The 22,400-nt window shown below is 59.3% G+C and overlaps 1 protein-coding gene across 2 annotated transcripts in view; it reads left to right on the top strand.

The window, feature by feature from the left end:
• The window catches only part of ITPR3 (inositol 1,4,5-trisphosphate receptor type 3), a 36,665-nt gene that overhangs the window by 6,167 nt on the left and 8,098 nt on the right, over nucleotides 1-22,400 (top strand). For both annotated transcript variants that reach the window (XR_015774568.1, XM_005529354.3), the window contains exons 3-45: nucleotides 2,691-2,812; nucleotides 5,549-5,635; nucleotides 5,795-5,953; nucleotides 6,072-6,170; nucleotides 6,255-6,338; nucleotides 7,360-7,506; nucleotides 7,592-7,687; nucleotides 8,713-8,763; nucleotides 9,224-9,366; nucleotides 9,486-9,585; nucleotides 9,888-10,048; nucleotides 10,721-10,862; nucleotides 11,072-11,233; nucleotides 11,317-11,489; nucleotides 11,576-11,695; nucleotides 12,085-12,267; nucleotides 12,353-12,604; nucleotides 12,853-12,997; nucleotides 13,139-13,286; nucleotides 13,582-13,778; nucleotides 13,907-14,036; nucleotides 14,281-14,338; nucleotides 14,514-14,679; nucleotides 14,822-14,986; nucleotides 15,160-15,228; nucleotides 15,598-15,723; nucleotides 15,850-15,972; nucleotides 16,135-16,335; nucleotides 16,712-16,963; nucleotides 17,050-17,175; nucleotides 17,456-17,581; nucleotides 17,680-17,800; nucleotides 18,470-18,654; nucleotides 18,761-18,909; nucleotides 19,079-19,187; nucleotides 19,325-19,415; nucleotides 19,626-19,795; nucleotides 20,236-20,410; nucleotides 20,490-20,674; nucleotides 20,953-21,153; nucleotides 21,485-21,595; nucleotides 21,918-22,013; nucleotides 22,197-22,298. Coding sequence is in view for 1 of the 2 variants with exons in the window: in XM_005529354.3 (XP_005529411.1) it covers nucleotides 2,691-2,812; nucleotides 5,549-5,635; nucleotides 5,795-5,953; nucleotides 6,072-6,170; nucleotides 6,255-6,338; nucleotides 7,360-7,506; nucleotides 7,592-7,687; nucleotides 8,713-8,763; nucleotides 9,224-9,366; nucleotides 9,486-9,585; nucleotides 9,888-10,048; nucleotides 10,721-10,862; nucleotides 11,072-11,233; nucleotides 11,317-11,489; nucleotides 11,576-11,695; nucleotides 12,085-12,267; nucleotides 12,353-12,604; nucleotides 12,853-12,997; nucleotides 13,139-13,286; nucleotides 13,582-13,778; nucleotides 13,907-14,036; nucleotides 14,281-14,338; nucleotides 14,514-14,679; nucleotides 14,822-14,986; nucleotides 15,160-15,228; nucleotides 15,598-15,723; nucleotides 15,850-15,972; nucleotides 16,135-16,335; nucleotides 16,712-16,963; nucleotides 17,050-17,175; nucleotides 17,456-17,581; nucleotides 17,680-17,800; nucleotides 18,470-18,654; nucleotides 18,761-18,909; nucleotides 19,079-19,187; nucleotides 19,325-19,415; nucleotides 19,626-19,795; nucleotides 20,236-20,410; nucleotides 20,490-20,674; nucleotides 20,953-21,153; nucleotides 21,485-21,595; nucleotides 21,918-22,013; nucleotides 22,197-22,298 (6,008 nt within the window). In the remaining variant the exon portion in view is untranslated. The remainder of the gene's footprint in view (nucleotides 1-2,690; nucleotides 2,813-5,548; nucleotides 5,636-5,794; nucleotides 5,954-6,071; nucleotides 6,171-6,254; nucleotides 6,339-7,359; nucleotides 7,507-7,591; nucleotides 7,688-8,712; nucleotides 8,764-9,223; nucleotides 9,367-9,485; nucleotides 9,586-9,887; nucleotides 10,049-10,720; nucleotides 10,863-11,071; nucleotides 11,234-11,316; nucleotides 11,490-11,575; nucleotides 11,696-12,084; nucleotides 12,268-12,352; nucleotides 12,605-12,852; nucleotides 12,998-13,138; nucleotides 13,287-13,581; nucleotides 13,779-13,906; nucleotides 14,037-14,280; nucleotides 14,339-14,513; nucleotides 14,680-14,821; nucleotides 14,987-15,159; nucleotides 15,229-15,597; nucleotides 15,724-15,849; nucleotides 15,973-16,134; nucleotides 16,336-16,711; nucleotides 16,964-17,049; nucleotides 17,176-17,455; nucleotides 17,582-17,679; nucleotides 17,801-18,469; nucleotides 18,655-18,760; nucleotides 18,910-19,078; nucleotides 19,188-19,324; nucleotides 19,416-19,625; nucleotides 19,796-20,235; nucleotides 20,411-20,489; nucleotides 20,675-20,952; nucleotides 21,154-21,484; nucleotides 21,596-21,917; nucleotides 22,014-22,196; nucleotides 22,299-22,400) is intronic.

Genomic DNA, 22,400 nt, shown 5'->3' with positions numbered 1-22,400 from the left:
TCCACGCTCAGGGAAGGGCCCTATCCCGGCAGGATTTGAGTGCCTGCATGGCACAACCAGGGAGTGGAGAGCTGGGAAATCTGCCCAAAGCCGTGACTTGTGGTGTTGGATTTGTGTTGGTTTAGGGCAGCTGCTCCTTTCATCCCCCCCGGTCATCGTTTTATGTCTTCTTTTAAATAAGACTTTTTAAATATGGCTTCCCCACACTGCCTTGTGCCTCCACCTTTTTCTCAGGTGATTTTAACACCCCTCATCCCTTGGCCACTCTCCTTTCACCCCACACCCCAAAATGTCTCAAGACATCAATTTTTCCACTCTCTCAGGATCCCAACAAGCAGCGACTTGGCTCTCTATGGGACTTATCACCATTAATTTATTCATGAGTCGAATTAACGACCCATCCAGCATCTCCAGCATCACCCAGCTCGGTGCAGCTGCATTCCCAGACTTCCACCCGGGGCTGGCCACGCAGCAGCCACCCTGTCCCCCTGCCTGGCCGTGCGCCTGGCTTCAATCTCTTTTCCAGGCGCAGGTTTTTCGGCTGCACTCCCTATCAGGATATCCAGCCGGTTGTTTTAATGGCCGGAAAGGTAGAGCTCTCCCTGCTCGATAGCCATCGCCTCCAGCGAGGTGAAAACAACGGGCTGGGGCTGTTCCCTGCAGCCCCGGCCAGAGGCTGCGGGGGATTTTCATGCACTGTCGCCGTCCCCACATCCTGTGGCCGGACCCTGCCCTATCCTGAGACGCACACGGGTCGTGCCGGGGCTTCCCGCTGGGAAAACAGGACTCTCCTCCCGAGGTCAGCTCCGAACGGCTCTTTGGAAATGCCAGAACCCACCTGGGAGCTGTTCCTGCCCGGCTCTGCCGCCCGAGGCTCCTCGGAGAGACGCTCGACACCTCTCAGTTATTTGCTTTTTACTTTTTGCGGTTTCTCCTCCCGCCGAGGCTCTTCCCAGCCCAGTTCAGGCATGTCAGGAAAAGCTTCCACCCTCTCAGGCAAGGGGGGAGCGGGACCCTCAGCTGTGCCACTGCTAGCTCCTAGCTCCCCAAAGGAGTCACCTGGAAATTTTGCCCCCTAGACCTTTGTAGATTGGAAATTTTGCCCCCAAAGCCACAGTGTGTGGGAAGTTTTGCCCCCCAGGTGTCTCTGGGTGGGAAGTTTTGCTCCCAAAGCCATTCTGGGTGGGAAGTTTTGCCCCCCAGGCCTTCCTGGGTCCTGGCAGGTCAGCCCCACATCACCCTCTGTGCTGCTCACTCTGGGCAGTGCTAGAGCAGGACCTTCCTTCACCTCCCTTCTTTTTCACCCCAATCCATCTTTCAGATCTTTCCATCTGGCAGTTCTTTGGCCCAGGTGCCAAAATCTCCGTCCCCCAGCACAAACCGTGCTGGAGATTTTCTGCGTGCAACCCTCGCTGTGCCTCAGTTTCCCTCCTTGCCAAACCGGGCTCGGCGCTGAGCCCAGGGGCAGGGCACGCTCGGAGCCAGGCCTTGGTGTCGCAGCCATTTCGGAGTCTCTGTGCTGGGTGTTTTTTACCTCCCCCTGCTTTCTCCTTCCCACTAATTAGCAGTTTGATGGAGCTCGGGGCGGGGGCACACGGCCGCTCCGGCCCCGTGGGCAGCTCCGGCTGCTTGGCACGGGATGTGCCACTGGCAAACAGGGCTGTAAAACCAAATGTGAAACCTGGCACTGTCCCAGCGGCCCCGGCCGGTGAGAACCGCGCTCGGTGCTGCCCCAGCGGCACTCCCAGGTAAATAAATATGCGTCCGCCAGCGCCTCGGGCCCTCGGCCAGCCAGGGAAGGGACCTATTTATTTATTTCTTTATTTTAATTTTCTTTTTTGTGTCTGAACTTTCTGGGCTGCTATTTCAGGCATAATTAGGGCGATTCAGGCTGCAGAGCCCTTCCTGCCCTCGCCCCAGCGCAGCTTCCAGCCCAGGAAGGGGGCTGGGAGATGTGAGAGCCTCGTTGTCTCCAGACATCTGCTCTCCTGCTTCAGTTCCCGAAGCCTGGCTGTGGATGTCTGCACTTCCCGCCCACCATCCTGGGGGAAAACAGGCAAATGGGGGCAATCTGCAGTACAGGGAGAGTTTGGAGGAGCTGGGATGCATCTTGTGCATCCTTTAGGATCTTGAAATAGAGCTGCTGACACAGAGATTTCCGGAGCAGGCGCTCGGAGCATCCAGTGCTGGTGATGCAGGTCACGGAGGGATGGACGTGTGTGTCCCGATGGCACGGCCAGCACAGGCTCCTTCCACAGCTTCTGCAGCCTCAGGGTGTCCCGTGGGTGACAAGGGATGTGGAGGTGCCTGATCATGTCCCAGCCTCCTGCCTGGCTCCTTCCCGCCGGGATCCTCTCCTCCTTTGGTGCAGCTGGGCTCCATCAGAGCTCCTTCTCCCCCCTGAAGCTTTCCTTCCCAAACAGCGCAGCCATTTCCGATGGGAGCACTTCTAATCACGAGTCCAAGAAGTGCAGTAATTCCTGGACTCGTTATTTATCCTGATTTAAAGCCGGTCCAGCGGCCAGCACACGGTGACGTGACCTCCACCAGTCCCCGCCGTGTCTCCCTCGTGGATGGGGGGACCATCGTCCGTTCCAGGAGTGTCCCTGCCCCTCGGTGACATTGGCCCTGCTGGGGACACCCTGGTGGCTGCTGCAGCCTCATCAGGCCCTGCTCTGCTCTGTTCCCAGATTGCCTCTTCAAAGTGTGCCCCATGAACCGCTACTCTGCCCAGAAGCAGTACTGGAAGGCCAAGCAAACCAAGCAGGACAAGGACAAGATCGCGGATGTGGTGCTGCTGCAGAAGCTCCAGGTGAGCAGGAGCCAGGGGTGCAGAGCTGGCAGTGCCCACAAGCTGGGTGGATGATGGCATCCAGACCTCTGGTGATGCTGCTTTGGGATGAGAAGGGATTTCCAGCTGGGTTTTCCCCCTTGTCCCCTGCCCAGCCATTGCTGTGTCACCCTCCTGATGCTTCTTGTGCAGAGGTGTGGAGGCACAGGAGCTCTGTGAGCACAGTCCTACACCCTGGGGCACCCCAGGACATCCCAGAGCACCCCAGGAGACCCTTCAGCACTTCAAAACACCCCTCAGCACCCTTTCAGCAATTCAGGACACTCTTTCAGCACTTCAGAACAGCCCAGAGCACCCCAGGAGACCCTTCAGCACTTCAGGACAACCCTCAGCACCCTTTCAGCAATTCAGGACACCCCAGGGCACCCCTCAGCACCTCAGGACACCCCATGCAGGAGGGAGCCCTGCTTCCAGGACGTGCTCCAAAGGGCTGGGGAAGGGAAAGGCTCCCGTTGGCTTCCCCGAGGTTTGGCCAAGGCCCACATCAAACATTGCACAACGGCCTCAGGCAGCTGGCGAGGCCCCGCCGATGATTCATAAAACCAAAGCTGGGGAGAGATTTCACTAAATCATCTCATCGGGCCTGGAGCCCAGCCCCGGCCCCAGCACCCCCAGCTCTGCCTCGGACAGCGGGGGCTGAGTGGTGCCAGGACAGGGTGTCCTGCCCTGGAGGGGGTAAGGAAGGAGGTCTGGGGGGTCAGTGCCTGCTGCCACATCCAGCCCTGGACACAGAACCCCCATTCCCCTGCTCCGCTAGCCGGGCTTGTAACGTCACAGCTGTCCTGGCCGTGAGTGGCCCCAGAGGCTCATTTCTGATTCTGATTGATTGCACCTTGGTTAAGGCTTGTCTTAAAGAGATTCTGCCATTTCCTCACTTCTTTCTGCTGCTCCTGGTGTTTCCCTTCATGGCCAGAGCAGCTTGTGGGGAGCTCAGCCTGGCTCTGCCAGGCTCTGGAGGAGCCGGGCTCCAGCCTGCCCGTTCTCAGGGAGGCTGAGAAACAGGCTGAGAACATCTCCCAGCCCATGGAGATGGTTTCCTGAGGGAGGAGCAGTCAGGTCTGGAGTGGGGGAGCCCTGCCTGTGGTTGCCTTTCCGAGCCCATGCCCCTCACTGCTGTGTTTTGTGGGTTTCAGCTCTGTGTTTTCTTGGCCCAAAGGAGCTCACACAGGCTGTGGAGGCTTTCCAGCCCCTCTGCTGATGTCTCCCAGTCCTCCCTGATCCCCTCTGGGCATCCTTGACACCCTGTCCCTGGGCTTGGGGACAGACCCCACCCCATCCAAGCAAACCCCAGTTCCCACTGCCAGCCCCACTGGCGAGGGAGGTGCTCAGATCTGGAGGGAGATGTAGGACACCCCGTGGTGCTGGATCTCCCAGCAGAGCCCTGTTGCTCCATGGGGTTGTTGTTAAACTCCCAGAGCTGCATCCGTGTGGGATTTCTTGGCAGCAGGTGTGTTCTGATGGCAGCAGCCAGCAGGGTGGTGGGGGTGACTCCAGTGGCACCCAGAGCTCTGTGGGGATGGAAGGGTGCACCCAGAGCTCTGTGGGGATGGAGGGGTGCACCCAGAGCTCTGTGGGGATGGAGGGGTGCACCCAGAGCTCTGTGGGGATGGAGGGGTGCACCCAGAGCTCTGTGGGGATGGAGGGGTGCACCCAGAGCTCTGTGGGGATGGAGGGGTGCACCCAGAGCTCTGTGGGGATGGAGGGGTACACTCAGAGCTCTGTGGGGATGGAGGGGTGCACCCAGAGCTCTGTGGGGATGGAGGGGTACACTCAGAGCTCTGTGGGGATGGAGGGGTGCACCCAGAGCTCTGTGGAGACAGGTACTAGGCAGATTCAGAGCCCTCACCTGCTCGGGCACTCAGGACCTGCTGTCCCATCCTCCCTCCCTGAGCCAAGCTGTGATTCCAGATGTTTCCCAATTCCTCTGCCCTCAGGTGAAAGGGGTGAGAGCAGGATGGGAAAGGGCAGAGGCTCTCCCAGCTCCATCCCTCGCTGTTTCCCCTCACAATTTTGGGGAGCCCTGGGCTGGAGCTGCCTGGGCTGTGCCCAGCCTGGCGCCGGGGCTGTCAGCGCTCCCTCGCCATTCCCACATTTGCTGTGGGAGAAAGTTCCTGCCTCACTCCACGTGTGTCAGCATCCCATCACTGCTCCGACTGCCAGAGCCAGCACATGGAAAATCTCTGTGGTTTTGGAGAGGGGCTGCTGAGCCATTCACTCCTGGGGACACATCCTGCTGCAGCAGGTCCAGGCCTGCTCCATCTCTGGGCATGGCACCGCTGGCACGGTGCCTTTGGCTCCTTGGTTTTGGTGCTGCCAAGAGCCCCCGGTGCCCACAGCCCCTTTTTGGGGTGTTTTACCCCCATCCCCAGCCTGAGCCCAGCACCCTCATTGGCTGCTACCCCAAAACCTGCTGTCCTGGCGGAATTTTGGTGTTGTCTTATCTCTGTCCTAATTTTTAAAATCCTCAATTTAAAGCCTGCATGGACTTCCTAGGGCTGGTCAAGGCCACACCTTGGCCCTGGGCTGAGCTCTTGGATGTTCCATGGTATGGCCCTGGGGCACAGAGGGATGCTGATCCCACACCCCAGCCCATCCCATCCTTCCCAAAGCCAAGGCTGTGAGTGACCCTGCTGGGATTTGCTCCTGGGGAGGGAGGAGGGTGCTGCTCCACGCTCAGCTCTTCTCCTTTTGGAGCAGCACGCAGCCCAGATGGAGCAGAAGCAGAACGAGACGGAGAACAAGAAGGTGCATGGGGACGTGGTGAAGTACGGGAGCGTCATCCAGGTATGGGGGGCAGCAGGGATCCAGCACACACCCAACAGGGATCCAGAATGGATCCAGCATGGATCCAGCATGGATCCAGAACATCTGGGAAGGGGCTGGCGGTGTCTGGGGAGCCTTGGGGGCTGTGCTTCTCAGCTCTCCCACGCTCGGCTCCTCCAGCTGCTGCACATGAAGAGCAACAAGTACCTGACGGTGAACAAGCGGCTGCCGGCGCTGCTGGAGAAGAACGCCATGCGGGTGACCCTGGATGCCACCGGCAACGAGGGCTCCTGGCTCTTCATCCAGCCCTTCTGGAAGCTCAGGAGCAACGGGGATAACGTGAGCACGGGGCCCGGCAGTCCCTGAAGGGGTGTGCAGAGAGCTCCATGCCTGGGCTTGGCTCCACACCAGGAACCCGGTCTCATCCTCGCTGCCCTTTTCCCATTCTGCTCCCCAGGTAGTCGTGGGAGACAAAGTCATCCTGAACCCTGTGAACGCCGGGCAGCCGCTGCACGCCAGCAACTACGAGCTGGCTGATAACGCTGGCTGCAAGGAGGTACAGGAGGGCCTGGCTTTTTTTCCTTCCTTTTCCTTTTCTTCCTTTGTCCTGGGATCATGACCGCGCTCTCTTGCTCCGCAGGTGAACTCGGTCAATTGTAATACCAGCTGGAAAATCAACCTGTTCATGCAGTTCTGCGACCACATGGAGGAAGTGCTGAAGGGGGTAAGGAAGGAGATTTGGGGGGACAGGAGGTGTGAGCAGCCACCTGCCTCTGTGACAAGGGCAGAAAAGAGATCCTGCCTTGAGGGCTGTAATTCTTGGGAGAATTCCTCACCTGGAGAACTGCGCAGTGAGGCAGAGTGGGATATTTTAGGATCTGCTGGCAGCAGGGAGCCGAGGGCAGAAATTACTGACCTCAGGGTGTTAAATTGACTTTTGGGGACAATGCCAGGCCCACGCAGTGCCAACGGTGGCTTCTTGTGCGGGGACAATTCCAGCTGCTCAGCCCTGCGGCAGGGTGGCTGTTGCCTGGGAAAGGAACTTTCCCTGCTGAGCTATTGTTCGGCCGAGGTCCTCCAGGAAGCAGCTGGGTGGATGTGGATTGTTAGGATCTTACAGCCCTTCATCCCCAGGCACTGTACTTATCCCAGCTTCCCACATGCTCCTTCCCCAGCTGTTAATGCCTTAAACAAGTCGGGGAGCAGAGCCTCTGCCTGCTCCAGGGTGGAGTGTGATGGATTCATATCCTTTTATCCCCTGGGGGTGGAAGCGGAGGGGTCACTGCATGGATAACAGGAGTGATGGCAGTGCAGGGTGCCTGTGCCCTGTCCCCTGGGCTCAGAAGAACGTTTGTGCTGCCTGGGCCAGGTTTCAGCAGAGCTCAGGGAGGTTGGGTGGGAATAGGTGACAGTGCCCTGTAGTCTCCAGGGTCCCACAGTCCTGCCGTGCAGCTGGGAGCTGTGTCCAGGAGGAATCCCATTCCCTTTGCAGCATGAAGGGTCACAAGAGAAGACACATTGCAGGAGAAATTTCTCCACTAACTGAGTGGTTAAATATGGGAACAGACTCCCCAGGACAGTCACCATCCCTGGAAGTGCTCAAAAATTAGTAGACAGACATTTCAGGGTATGGTTTAGCTGGCATGGTGGTGAAAGATTGGACTTAATGACCTTAGAGGTCTTTTCCAACCTGAAAGACTCCAGGATTCTTTGATCCTGACCCTCACCCCTGTGTCCCGCTGCAGGGGGACGTGGTGAGGCTGTTCCATGCTGAGCAGGAGAAGTTCCTCACCTGTGACGAGTACAAGGGCAAGCTGCACGTCTTCCTCCGCACCACCCTGCGCCAGTCGGCCACCTCGGCCACCAGCTCCAATGCCCTGTGGGAGGTGGAGGTGAGTGGGGAGGGTATGGAGGGGGTGTTTGGAGACATCCCAGTCCCTCCTGTGCTGTGGCTGAGCTCCTCCCTGCCTCTCCCAGGTGGTTCACCACGACCCATGCCGAGGGGGAGCCGGCCACTGGAATGGCTTGTACCGCTTCAAGCACCTCGCCACAGGCAACTACCTGGCAGCAGAGGTAAGGGGGTGGCAGAGGGGTGCAGGAACGTGCCCTGGGTCTGTGGCACTCCTCCCAAAGGCAGTGCTCATGTTGGGCAGGGAGTGATGCCCAGCATTGCCTCTGGTCCCCTCCAGTTTGCTCCGGGAGACCCTGCAGCTCCTCCTTGCTCGCAGGAGATGTTGACCACTGACCACCGTCATCACTGACCTGGTTTAGGACCAAACTTTCCCCCTGAAACCCCCCAGTGAAGGGGTTCACTTGCTCAGACAGCTGGGTTTGGCTCCTTTTCTGGTCCAGGGGGACAGGAGGGGGTGGCTGGGGCATTTCTGTGCTCAGCCCGTGCCGAGGGACTGACTGGCACAGCCCAGTGTGTTGGAAGTGGGATGTGACTCATCCTGCTGCCCTCGCCTGGCAGAGGGTGCAGGCAAAATCTGGGTCTGGAAGCACCATCTGCCAGGTTTTTCTGCTGCCATTTAAGGCCAGCTCAAGGCCTTCTGAGAGAGGCACGAAGGAGTTGCTGCACTTGGATACTGGGGTGTGTTTGGCACTGCCAGGACCAAGGGCTGTGCTCTGCTGCCAGGGCAGCAGGGACATCCTGGGGATGCTCCCCAGCTGGAGAAGACACCCAAGGGCAGCCCCCTTCCACTGCTGTGGGATGGAAGACAGCAAACACTGGGGCTCTGAAATGGGTGCTTTAAACCCAAAGATGCTCGGTTGACACCTGAAGAGGAAAGAAGATCTTGGACTGAGCCCATCCTGGGCTGGTACTGCTCACTGGGAGCTCAGCCTGGGGCCTCCAGGGAGTTCTTGGTGCCACACACAGAGCCCAGGTCTGCTCCCCTGGGCTCCCCCATCCTACTCCCAGGGTTGGGACACCATGGTCTGGGCACAGGTCACATCCTGCAGCCCCACCCAGGCAGGTTTCCTCTCCATGCTGTGTTCAGGGAAGGCAGGAATAGGGACCACACACCATCCCCAGGGGTTTGGAGGGGCCGAGTGGGAGGACTGACAGCTGCTTTTCATCTCCTTCTTTAACTTTTCAGGAAAACCCAAGTTATAAAGGAGACGTGGCTGAGCCCAAAGCAGCACCCACGGTGAGCAGAACCGCTGCTGCCGCTGTCCCAACCACGCCAGCTCTCAGCCAGGGCCTGAAAGCAGAAAAATGCCCCAAAACAGAGCCCTCTGAGGGGACTAGAGCCGAGTTTGTGCCACTGTGCCAGCACAGTATCCCCTGCCCCGCACTTAGAACCGTGTCCCTGTGTCCCACCTGCAAGAGGACCCTGCCAAAACCTCTCAGAGGGGTTCCAGTGCATGTTGGCTTGCCAGGCCATGGGAAAACGCTCGGTAGATGAGAGAGCTGGATGTTCAGGGGGGTTTTTCTGTGCTGTTGGTGAGGTTTGGATTGAGGGGGCCTCGTAGCTCAGGTCCATCCGTGCTGCTTGTGCTCCGCTCATGCGAGGCTCAGCCCCAGCAAAGCTTCTGCTGTGTCCCCCGATTGCCGTGGGCACAGGGGACCCCCGAGCCTGGCTCAGAGACCCCCTCCCCACCGCGCAGGGGGGAAGCAGCCGTGCCAGCCGCAGGAACACCGGGGAGAAGATCAAGTACCGGCTGGTGGCCGTGCCCCACGGCAACGACATTGCCTCCCTCTTTGAGCTGGACCCCACCACGCTGCAGAAGACAGATTCCTTCGTGCCACGGTACGGCAGGGGCATCGGGATGAGGAGGGGAGGCTGAGTGCTGGGGGAAGAGCGGTACTGGTGTGTCCCCCTGGGGATCACTCTCAGGGTCACTCACCAGGACGTTGTGCTGTTGGCAGGAACTCCTATGTGAGGCTGCGCCACCTCTGCACCAACACCTGGATCCAGAGCACCAACGTGCCCATCGACATCGATGAGGAGAGGCCCATCCGCCTCATGGTATGGCCCCACTCCCTCCTCTCTCCCTGGGCTTGTTCCCTGCTCCCCAGGAGCTCTCAGGATGCTCCTTCCCTCCCAGCACCTGGGGACTGAAACACCCTGGATGATCCAAAGGGGTGGGTGGACACCAGCCTGGAGCCCACCCCAGTCACCCAGAGGTCACTCCAGTCAGCCAGATCTCACCCCAGCCCCTCTGATGGGGACAAACTGGGTCACTGGTGTCAGCAGAGGTGGTGGCAGATGGTGGGGACATGCCTGGCATGACCCTGTCTGTGTGATGCTGCTTCTCTGCTGCTTCCCAGCTGGGCACATGCCCCACCAAAGAGGACAAAGAAGCTTTTGCCATTGTCTCCGTGCCCGTGTCTGAGATCCGGGACCTGGACTTTGCCAATGACGCCAGCTCCATGCTGGCCAACGTGGTGGAGAAGATGAATGAGGGTTTCCTCAGCCAGAATGACCGCAGGTAAGAGGCCCCTGGGAGATGGGGCCATGCTGGGCTCCTCCAAGGGCTCCCCACCAGGACCAGGCCTCTGCCCGCTGCTGATGCCAGCGCTGCCCTTGCTTCCCTGCCCACAACCCCAATCCACGCCTGCTTCTCCCAGGAGCCTGGCGAGGAAACCAGATAACAACAGAGCCCCTCCTAGAAAAATATCCCAGAAAAATATCCCAGAAAAATATCCTAGAAAAATATCCTAGAAAAATATCCAAGGGGCTGGGAGATGGCCCCACGATAGGGGCAGCCGCCTTAGTCACTGTATTATTTTTAGGTGGGTGGGTTCTTGGTGCTTCCTGAGCAAACACAGATCCCTGCGGGACAGAGCGAGCGGCTTCCGCCCTGCCAGCCTGGCCCACGCGGGTCCCACGGGGCTGACCACGGCGGCAGAGGCGTTAAATGCAGAATCCCTGGTGTAAGCCACAAGCAAAGCCCCCCAGACATTCACCCTGGCACGTACAGGAACCATAGGGGCTGCAGAGCCAGCCACTGACCTCCATCAGGGAGTGCAGGATCGGCCAGCAGCTCCCCTGGTGGGTTTCTGAGGCTCTTTGGTCCCCAAAACCCACCAGCATCACTGCAGGGACCTGAGTCTGGGCAGGTGAGCAGCCCCCAGCCCACTCACCCTGTGTCCCTTTGCAGGTTCGTGATCCAGCTGCTGGAGGACTTGGTGTTTTTTGTCAGTGATGTCCCCAACAATGGCCAGAACGTGCTGGACATTGTGGTGACCAAGCCCAACCGGGAGCGGCAGAAGCTGATGCGCGAGCAGAACATCCTGAAGCAGGTGGGTGGCCCTGGGGCCCTGCACCCCAGCAAGGCTGGGACATGTCCTGTGGAGATGTCCCGTCCTGCTCACAGCCACTCCAGGGGCCAGAGGGATGGAAAACCCCATGGAGGAAGGTCTGGCCGTGCCCTGCTCATGCCATGGTGTACAGCCACGCACAGGGGGCCGGTGTGGAGCAGGACACAGCCCTGATCTCTGCTTTTGGACAGATCTTTGGGATCCTGAAGGCCCCTTTCAAGGACAAGGGCGGGGAAGGGCCCCTGGTGAGGCTGGAAGAGCTGTCGGACCAGAAGAACGCTCCCTACCAATACATGTTCCGCCTGTGCTACCGCGTGCTCCGGCATTCCCAGGAGGATTACCGCAAGAACCAGGTGCCTGGGGGGTGACTCCCCATCCCTGAGGAGCCTCATGGGGAAGGGGGACATCACTCACAGCCCCTCTGTGCCCACTGCAGGAGCACATTGCCAAGCAGTTCGGAATGATGCAGTCCCAGATCGGCTACGACATCCTGGCCGAGGACACCATCACGGCCCTGCTGCACAACAACCGCAAGCTGCTGGAGAAACACATCACCAAGACCGAGGTGGAGACCTTTGTCAGCCTGGTGCGCAAGAACCGTGAGCCACGGTGCGTGCGGGGGCTCTGCGGGCCACAAGGGGAAGGGGAGCCATGGGGAGCCCCTCTCTCACAGCAGAGCTGCCTCTTCCCGGCAGGTTTCTGGATTATCTCTCAGATCTCTGTGTGTCCAACCACATTGCCATCCCAGTCACCCAGGAGCTGATCTGCAAGTGCGTGCTGGACTCGAAGAACAGCGACATCCTCATCAAAACCGAGTGAGTGGCTGAGGGAGAAGTGCTCCATATCAGGGGTTTGTCGTGGGTTGGATGTCAGGCACCGTCCAAAGGCGCTCACTTTGCAGCTGGACAGAGGAGAGAAAATTTATTGAAGGGTTCATGGGTTAGGATAAAAACCAGGAGAAATCGCTTGTCAAATACAATCACAGGCAAAACAGGCTCTAGATAGGGATATGAATTAAGTTTCTTCTTAACTAAATCAGAGCAGGATAAGGAGAAGTTAAATAAAACCCTTAAAAACACCTTCTTCCCACCCTACAAGAAACCCACTACAGGGTGGGCCTGGTCCCACTGAAGCTCCGTCACCCCTTGAGGTGCAGCCCCTCCATCCATGGGAACATCTCCAGATTTCCCCTTTCCTGTCCCAGGCTGAGGCCAGTGAAGGAGATGTCCCAGACCCATGAGTACCTGAGCATCGAGTACTCGGAGGAGGAGGTCTGGCTCACCTGGACCGACAAGAACAATGACCACCACGAGAAAAGCATCCGGCAGCTGGCACAGGAGGCCCGGGCTGGCAATGCCCATGACGAGAACGTCCTCAGCTACTACAGGTGACACTCCTGTGGCACCTCCTCTCCAGGTGAGGCTGTGAGGGTTGCACGGCCTCACTTCCCTCTCCCCCTCACCCCTGGGCAGGTACCAGCTGAAGCTCTTTGCCCGCATGTGCCTGGACCGCCAGTACCTGGCCATCAAGGAGATCTCCCAGCAGCTGGGGGTGGACCTGATCTTCCTGTGCATGGCAGATGAGATGCTGCCCTTCGACCTGCGTGCCTCCTTCTGCCACCTCATGCTGCACGTGCATGTGGACAGGGACCCCCAGGAGCTGGTGATGCCTGTGAAGTTTGCGCGGCTCTGGACGGAGATCCCCACAGCCATCACCATCAAAGAGTGAGACACGCTGGGGCTGGGGGTAGCTTTGAGGGGCAGGACAGGGCAGGGGGTGGCAGATGCCGTGGCAGGGGAGCATTTGTGGAGTGACCTGGGTAGGTCTGGGCCCTCAGGAGGAAGTGGGCTCCATCTGTCACAGCATCACTGCTGGTCATGGTGGCTCAGGAGCAGCCTGGACAGCACTCCTGCCAGCAGGGTGTGAGGACACCCACTGTGGGGTGAGCTCACCCCAATGTGTCCCCCTGCAGCTACGACTCCAACCTCAACGCCTCACGTGATGACAAGAAGAACAAGTTTGCCAGCACAATGGAGTTTGTGGAGGACTATCTCAACAACGTGGTGAGCGAGGCTGTGCCCTTCGCCAACGAGGAGAAGAACAAGCTCACCTTCGAGGTGCGGGCGCTGCCGGTGTCACCATGCAGGGTGTGGCATGGTCTGGCTGCCGCTGCCCCTGCAATGTCCCTGTCCCCACGCTGGATTCTCCTGCTCAGCGCTGAGCAGGGTGAGGTCTGGAGCTGCTTTGTCCTTCCTCAGGTCGTCAGCCTTGCCCACAACCTCATCTACTTCGGCTTCTACAGCTTCAGCGAGCTGCTGCGCCTGACACGGACCCTGCTGGGCATCATCGACTGCGTCCAGAACCCTCAGCTGATGATGCAGGCGGTCTACAACGATGAGGTGACAGGTGAGCCTTTGTTCATGGCCAGGAAGGTGTTTTCCATAGTCTGTCCAGTGTTTTCCGTGGTCTGCCCAGTGCTTTCCAATTTTTGGTGGCAGAAAAACCAGACACTGGCTTGCTGATGTGGCTGGGGGGGCAGTAGGACATGGGGTGGTGAGCCCTTGTCCATGCCAAAAGAAATATTCAGTGCCTTCTGCTCATCCTCTGATTAAGGCTAGAGCATTTTCCAGTTCAAGGGGGTCCTTCCTTGGGCCTCTGCCACCTCCCTCTCCATCCACACTAACTGTGGCTGCCTCTGCAGGGAAGAACGTGCGGAGGTCGATCCAGGGCGTGGGGCAGATGATGTCCACCATGGTGCTGAGCAGGAAACAGTCCATCTTCAGCACTCCCAGCCTCAGCGCTGGCTCTGCCCCAGAGCAAGTGGACAGAGGGAGGAGCATTGAGAATGAGAACATTGTGGTGATGGAGACCAAGCTGAAGATTCTGGAGATCTTGCAGGTTGGAGCCAATGGAGTGGTGGGACCTGTGGGATGAGGGTGTGTAATGTGATTTTCTCAAGCAGGGGCACGGTTGGCGTGAAGGGGGCACTCATTCACTTCTGGTTTCTCCTTCCCTGCTGCTTCCAGTTCATCCTGAACGTGCGGCTGGACTACAGGATCTCCTACCTGCTCTCGGTCTTCAAGAAGGAGTTTGTGGAGGTTTACCCCATGCAGGACAGCGCAGCTGATGGGACAGCTCCAGCCTTTGACTCCACAAGTAACTCTCCCACTTTGCTCCTGGTACACCCCCAGCTCAGCAAACCCCTGGGGCTGGGAGGACACAGGTGGCAGAGGGGACATCTCCAGCAGAAGTGACATCTCCAGTAGCTGCTGCTGGCAGGGAGCAGGGAGGGGTGGAGTTTGTGTTTTGCTGGGAATACGATCAGGGAGGTGGGTTGGTTCCTGTGTGTTCCTGCCAAGACACATTGTCCACCTTTGTCACTCCCTTCCTCTCCCTGCAGCGGCAGCCATGAACCTGGACCGGATTGGGGAACACGCCGAGGCCATGTTCGGTGTGGGGTGAGTCCCTGCCCCCCATAGCTCCCCTGGCCATAGGGCCCTTCCCTTCCATCCATCCCACCCAGGCCAGGAGCTGCAGGTGATGAGGAGGAGGAGGTGGCTCTAAAGGCTCTAAAGCTGTCCTCACCAGCCCCTGAGCTCCGTGTTAAGGCCCAGCGCTTCCATCCTGCTCCAGGAAGTCGAGCAGCATGTTGGAGGTGGATGACGAGGGAGGGAGAATGTTCCTGCGGGTGCTGATCCACCTGACCATGCACGACTACCCCCCGCTCATCTCCGGCTCCCTGCAGCTCCTCTTCAAGCACTTCAGCCAGAGGCAGGAGGTCCTGCACACCTTCAAACAGGTGATGCTGAGGGGACCTGGGGCACCCCATGCCTGGCTGTGGAGGGGGGGACGTGGCTTGGATCCTGGCCCTTTCCTTGGGAGGGAGATCTGGGAGTGGGATTTGTGCCCCGAGCTGGAAACCCCTGGGAATGTTGCTGCAGGTCCAGCTCCTGATCTCAGCCCAGGATGTGGAGAACTACAAGGTGATCAAGTCGGAGCTGGACAAACTCCGCACGATGGTGGAGAAATCGGAGCTGTGGGTGGACAAGAAGGGCAGCACCAAAGGGGACAGCACAGGGGAGGGGAACAAGAAGGAGAACAAGGAGGTGAGAGCCCTGAGTAAAATGCTGGGATCCAGGCTGGGAAAGGAGAGGGAGGCAGGGGGGCAGCTCACCGTAATCCAACACCTGATGCCTCTCAATGGGCTCGATGGGCAGCATCCTGTGGGGTGTGGCTGGAGGGGCACAGAGTGACCCCAGTGCTGTTGTGTCCCCTGCAGCATGGTGCCGACGAGGAGGTCATTGCTCCAGGAGAGAAGAGCAGTGAGAACTACCAGATAGTGAAAGGGGTGAGTGAGACCAAACCCCGGTGCACCGGCAGGAAGGAAAGGGGTGAAATCCTGGGGGGATTTCCACATTCTCCTGTGCTTCAGTAGAAACAAGTCCAAGCCTGGCCCTTTCCTGGCAGCTCAGCACAGGGAGGAGCTGTCACATCCTTGCACTGGGGACTGGAGGGGACCGGGTGGGTGACAGCTACGAGGGCTCTGTGTTGGCACCACAGGGAGGATCCCTGAGTGGGGGCCAAGATTTGTGAGCAAAGCAGGGAACACCTGGGATTATGGAGGGAACATCTAGAATGCAAACCAGCCCCAGTGTTGGTGACCACCCTGAGTGGCTCCAGGCTCAGCCCCTGCCCACCATGGTCCCTGTGTTCCCAGATCTTGGAGCGGCTCAACAAGATGTGCGGGGTGGGGGAGCAGGTGCGCAAGAAGCAGCAGCGCCTGCTGAAGAACATGGATGCCCACAAAGTGATGCTGGACCTGCTGCAGATCCCCTATGAGAAGGTGGGTGGACAGAAACCTGGTCCTGAGTGCCCAGGGCAAAGGGGGCTCACGAGGACCCCTCTGAGTGGCCTCCTGCCACTCCCATCGCTCTCAGCTCCACATGTTTCTCCTCTGTCCCCTCCTTAGGGGGATGCCAAGATGATGGAGATCCTCAAGTTCACCCACCAGTTCCTGCAGAAGTTTTGTGCTGGCAATCAGGAGAACCAGGCCCTGCTGCACAAACACCTCAACCTGTTCCTGACCCCTGGGGTAAGGAGAGGACACGGAGGGGCAGCAGCACAGGGAAGGAATTCAGCACCACGCCAGGGGCTGACAGCATGGGATGGAAAAGCCAGGGGGAGACCCCAGGCAGGGCAGAAGTTGGGGACAGCTCCTGCAGCCCCCTGACCCCACTCTGTCCCTTGTCACCAGCTGCTGGAGGCAGAGACGATGCAGCACATCTTCCTCAACAACTACCAGCTGTGCTCGGAGATCAACGAGACGGTGCCTCAGCACTTCATCCATTGCGTGGCCACCCACGGCCGCCACGTCCAGTACCTCGACTTCCTGCACACCATCATCAAGGCCGAGGGCAAGTACGTCAAGAAGTGCCAGGACATGATCATGACTGAGGTGAGGAACTCTTCTGCGGGGCAGCAGTGGGGGGAAGTAGGACAAGGCTCCTGGAACCTGAACCAGTGGCTTCTTCCTTGAGAAGAGCCTTCCAGCCATGCTGGATCCTCCCTGGAACCAGCCAGCCCCAGTGCTGGTGACCATCTTGAGTGGCCATCAACCATCTCCAGGGGCTCAGTGCAAGGTCCAAGAGCCAGTTTGGGTGTCACACAATTTCACACAATTTTTGATTGCACTGTAAATACCTGGTTCTTCCTGTAAATACAACTCCCTGTCCCCCTTCCTGGCCACTGCAGAGGGGACACCACTGGCCTTGGAGGTTTCTGACCTTCCTTTTTCAGAGTGGTGACCACTGACCACTGACCCTTCCCTGCAGCTCACCAACGCCGGGGATGACGTGGTGGTTTTCTACAACGACAAGGCTTCGCTGGCCACCCTGCTGGAGATGATGACGGCAGCCAGGGACGGGGTGGAGGAGAACAGCCCCCTGATGTACCACATCTCCCTGGTGGACCTGCTGGCTGCCTGTGCCGAGGGCAAGAACGTCTACACCGAGATCAAGTGCACGTCCCTGCTGCCCCTGGAGGATGTGGTGCGGGTGGTGACACACGAGGACTGCATCACGGAGGTACAGGGTGGCAGCCAGGAGGACACTGGGGCTCTGCACCGGTTGTCCCCTGACGGTGTCCCTGCCCCTTTCCCCCTCCCTGGCAGGTGAAGATGGCCTATGTGAACTTTGTCAACCACTGCTATGTGGACACGGAGGTGGAGATGAAGGAGATCTACACCAGCAACCACATCTGGACCCTCTTCGAGAACTTCACTCTGGACATGGCCCAGGTGCGTGGGGAGGGTTGGGTGGGAGGGACACAGCAGTGGTGGCTTGGATGGGGACAGGGTGGTGTCACCAGGGCTCCCTTGGAGCCTCCTGCAGGGCATGGATACACATGTGGGACCTCACCTACCTGCCACACCTGGGGTTGCGGAGTGGTCAGGGCTCTCTGGCGTGACCACAGGAGCTGTGTCACCAGCCACGTCCCTCAGCTCAGTGTGGTCCCAGCAGTGTCTGGGCAGACACAAGCTGTCCCTGGTACCATCAGCGTCCTCCCTGTCCTCACAGATGTGCAAGAAGCGGGAGAAGCGCCTGCCAGATGCCACGCTGGAGAAGTACGTGCTGACAGTGGTGCTGGACACCATCAATGCCTTCTTCAGCTCGCCCTTCTCAGAGAACAGCACCTCACTGCAGGTGACAAGGGGTGGGCAGGGTGGTGGGGGGGACAGCAGCTCAGCCAGGCTCTCAAAACACTGTTTGGAGGCGTGTGCTGACACTCCTGTCTCCTCCAGACCCACCAGACCATCGTGGTGCAGCTTCTCCAGTCTACCATGAGGCTGCTGGAGTGCCCATGGCTGCAGCAGCAGCACAAGAGCTCGGTGGAGTCCTGCATCCGCACGCTGGCCATGGTCGGTAAGGAGCCACTGCTGTGCCCAGGGGACAGGGGACAGAGCCACCCTGGGGTGTCTGTGCCCAGCAGCGAGCAGGACACCCTGTCACTCCTGTGGGGGTGGCAGGACACCACAGGGGAGGGGCTGCCAGCTGGGCATGGGGATGTTCAGCTCTGGGATGTGCTTGTTTTTTGAGCTTCACCTCAGCACACCAAGGATAATGTGGGGATAACCAGAGCCTGGGCTTGGCTGGGAGCTCCCTGGTGTGTCCCTGCCCGGACACAAAGCCAACGCTGACAGTGGTTTTCCCTGGCCAGGACTTTGCCCTCGGTGTGCAGCTGCCTGACTCAGGCTGAGGGCTGTTAGCACTGAGTCACTGTGGAAAGGATTGCTGGTGGCTGGGCTCTGGGTGGGGATTTCCCTTCAGAATTCCAGACAGGGTGCTTGCAGCCTCCCCACACTGGGCTTTCCCAACCAAAAACTGGAGCTGGGGCCTGTTTCCACCCTGTGTGGGGCTGTAGGTGTTGGGATGAGTGGGAACACTCCAGCCTGTACCAGCCTGGAGGAGTTTACTCATGTATTTACCCCAAATCTCTGCTGCAAATGAGGTGAACCCTGGTGAAGGGGCGCTCAGACAGTGGTAGGACCCAGCTGGGTGTGGCTGTCCCAACCCCATCCCCGTGTCCCACAGCCAAGAGTCGCTCCATCGCGCTGCCCATGGACCTGGACGCCCACGTCAGCTCCCTGCTCAACAGCAGCTCCACCAGCACTGTGCAGAGGAACACCTCGAGCTACAAGGCAGCCACACGAACCTTCCCCCGCGTCTCCACCACCCCCAACCAGTGGGACTACAAGAATATCATTGAGAAGCTGCAGGTACAGGGCAGGGCGTGGTGGGGGTCAGGTGGCAGGAGGGCGCTGGCGTTGCGGGGTCCCTCTCCCGTGTGTCCCCTGGCTCTGAAGGGGCTGCTGGGGCTTGCAGGACATCATCAACGCCCTGGAGGATCGCCTGAAGCCGCTGGTGGAGGCCGAGCTGTCCGTGCTGGTGGACGTCCTGCACCGGCCAGAGCTGCTCTTCATGGAGGGGACAGAGGCGTTCCAGAGATGCGAGAGCGGGGGGTTCCTGTCCAAGTGAGGCTGGTTTGGGACTGCCCTGGGGGTGCTGGGAAGGGTTTGGGACCCTCATCCTGGGTGGGCTGTGTGTCCCTGTGTGCCTGCAGCCTGGAGGGGTGGCAGGGATGGTTCCCTCAGGGATGCCCAGGTCCCTCCTGGCTGTGTGACAATGGCTTTGCTGTGCCAGGCTGGTGCAGCACACCAAGGACCTGATGGAGACGGAAGAAAAGCTCTGCATCAAGGTCCTGAGGACACTGCAGCAGATGCTGGTGAAGAGGAACAAGTATGGAGAGAGGGTGAGCACTGTGATTCATGTCAGGCCCTGCTCTCCAGCTGGCAGAGCCCACCCTGGGCACCCAGGGGTGCTCAGCTGGTTCTGCCCTGGCCCCAGCCTTGGAATGGGGACACTGGTGACATTTGCTTGCCTTGCCAGGGCAACCTGCTGCGGAAAATGCTCATGAACAATTACCTGCAGAACAAGAGGTCCAGCTCCAAGGGGGAGATGGGGGATGCTGCTGGGGGAGGTGAGTGCTCCTCTCATGACCCATCCCTTCAAATTCCCGACTCCCAAGCAGTGGTGGGACCAGGTCTGTGGCTGGTTGCCACGTCCCCACCTGCAGGGGAGCAGAGGATTTGGGGAGGTGAAGGGAGGGCAGTGAGATGCCCCGGCACTGGTGGAGCCGTGCTGGCTCTGTGCTACCACAGCATCACACCCCTCATGCCCTCTCACGCAGGCCAGGACCAGGACTGGTCAGCCATTGCCGCTGTCCAGTGCCGGCTGGACCGCGAAGGGGCCACCAAGTTGGTGGCTGACCTCATCATGAACACCAAGAACGAGAAGATCTTCCAGGAGAGCATCCTGCTGGCCATCCGCCTGCTGGACGGTGGCAACACCGAGATCCAGGTGCTGAGGGGGATTGGGCAGCCGGGGGCTTATGTGGGTAGTGTGAGGGCCCAGTGCTCAGCTCGGGGCAGTGGGTTTGGCTAAAACAGCTCTTGTTTGTGCTGAAATCTGGTGATTTGAGTTTCCCAGCTCCATGGCTGGGTGAAGGGCTGGAGGCTGCGGGAGGGGGAGGTGGTTCCAGGTTGTTTCTGGAGTTCTGCTGATGCCCTCTGTCGGGAATTCCTAAAAAGGCTCAGGGCTGCAGCTCCTGTGGGGGACCTGTGGGGTTATCCCAACCCCTTTGGCACAGGAAAACTGAAAAATGGTGCATGCAAAACCCAGTGGGGCTCCGGGCAAAAGCCAGGTTCCCCTGGGCAATGTGCTGAGGCTGCTGCTCGCAGGGACAGGCAGGGACACTTTGGACCCCATGGTGGGGACCTGAACCAGTGCCCTTTTACCAGAAATCCTTTTACAACCTCATGACGAGCGACAAGAAGTCCGAGAAGTTCTTCAAGGTTCTGCACGACCGGATGAAGAAGGCGCAGCAGGAGACCAAGTCCACGGTGTCGGTGAACATGAGTGACATCGGGAACAAGCCCCGCGAGGACAAGGACGAGCCAGACCCTGGCACCAAAGGTACAGGGCTGTGTCCCCTTGGCAGGGCCAGCACTGGCTCGGGGACAGCCTGAGCTGACAAGGGGACAATTCCCTCCAGGACGAGGAGACACCTTCCTGATGCCTGGCACCCCCACGCGGTACCCGATGGCCGTGGGGTTCCGGAAGGGCCATGACCCCGGGGAGCAGGGCCAGAACAACGAGATGGGGGTGACGGTGCTGATCATGGAGCCCATCCTGCGCTTCCTGCAGCTGCTCTGCGAGAACCACAACCGCGACCTGCAGGTTGGTGCTAGGGCTCTGGGACCCAGCTGGGGGATCTGCCCCAGTTTGGCCCCAAAATGCTGTGGCACCAGCAGCTCTGTGCCTTGGTTTCCCCGTGTGCAGTGCACCATCCCTTGTGGATAACTTGGGGCTGTGGGGGGAGTTTGTGGCAGGACTAGCTGTGGGACTGAGATCTGTAGGTTGCAGGGGTTGTCATAGCCCAAATGTCCTTCAGACTGCAGCTGCAGGGGTGTGGGGAGAGAGGAATCAGGACCCCATTCCTGGGCTCTGCTCCACAGAACTTTCTGCGGTGCCAGAACAACAAAACCAACTACAACCTGGTGTGTGAGACGCTGCAGTTCCTGGACATCATGTGCGGCAGCACCACGGGTGGGCTGGGGCTGCTCGGCCTCTACATCAACGAGTACAACGTGGCTCTCATCACCCAGACCCTGGAGACCCTGACCGAGTACTGCCAGGGGCCCTGCCACGAGAACCAGGTCTGGGGGCCATTCCCCAAATCTCATCACAGACAGGGGAGGTTTTGGGGGTGATGTGAGGGAAGCAGGGACAGGTTTTGGGTTCAGAGTGTGAACAGGAGCAGAACGTGGGCAGCAGGGCTCCTGCACAGGTCTGCTTGGCTGCAAAATGTGGTGATGCAGACGGGGAGTAAATCATCCAGTGGTGTGAACGGGGCCCTTTGCAGGGAGAGGGGAGGCTTGGGGGCCCAGGGCTGGAGGCAGAGCAGTGTTTGGGACCAGGATGTGCTGGAGGGTAGAGCTGGGAGGACCGGCACGATCTGTGGGATAACGCATTGCCCGACTCCCCCAGAGCTGCATCGTGACCCACGAGTCCAACGGGATCGACATCATCACAGCCCTGATCCTAAACGACATCAGCCCCCTCTGCAAGTACCGGATGGACCTGGTCCTGCAGCTGAAGGTGCACAGAGGCCTGGGCTGGGCTGGTGGGGACGTGTCCGTGTGTCACTGCGTGTGCCACTGCGTGTGTCACTGCAAGGACCCCCTGGCGGGGTCACGGGGTGTGCTGTGAGGTGAGGTGGTCACTGTAGAGGGGACCCTGCCTACGTCAGACCCTCGGGTGTGGGAGCAGATGGGCTCAGCTGGACAGGGCTGGGGCACCACCACGCTCGGATGCCTCTGGCATGGGGGAGTTAGCGGGGGCACAGGATAATTCTGCACATCCCAAAGCCCTGGGCAGTGGCAGGGCACAGCTCCCCTCACCAAGGGCTTCTCCTCACCAGGACAATGCCTCCAAGCTCCTCCTGGCCCTCATGGAGAGCAGGCATGACAGCGAAAATGCTGAGCGGATCCTCATCAGCCTCCGTCCCCAGGAACTGGTGAGGGAACTGGGAATGTCCCACGGAGCCCCCAGCCCATGTCTGAATGTCCGCTGCCCTGGGTCGTGCTGTAGTTTCTGTTTTGCACCCAAGAACCACCTCCCCTGCCCCACTGCTGCTCCTCCTGCCCAAATCCTGGCTGGGGTGTGGGGAGGAGCTCAGTGCCCCTGTGCTGCCTTGCAGGTGGATGTGATTAAGAAGGCCTATCTGCAGGAGGAAGAGTGTGAAAACTCCGAGGTTTCCCCCCGGGAAGTTGGACACAACATTTATATCCTGGCATTGCAGGTAGGGAGCTGTAAAAGCATCCTGCCAGGCTGTGCTCAGAGGTTACACTTTTTTCTCTGTATTTGTGCACGTTTTCTGCAGGCAGATTGGCCTCCCTGGGGA

The sequence above is a fragment of the Pseudopodoces humilis genome, chromosome 26, assembly GCF_049639895.1.
Source record: "Pseudopodoces humilis isolate 2021_Gansu_Grassland_sample_001 chromosome 26, ASM4963989v1, whole genome shotgun sequence".
Taxonomy (NCBI): Eukaryota; Metazoa; Chordata; class Aves; order Passeriformes; family Paridae; genus Pseudopodoces; species Pseudopodoces humilis.
This window is presented reverse-complemented; position numbering and strand designations above follow the sequence as displayed.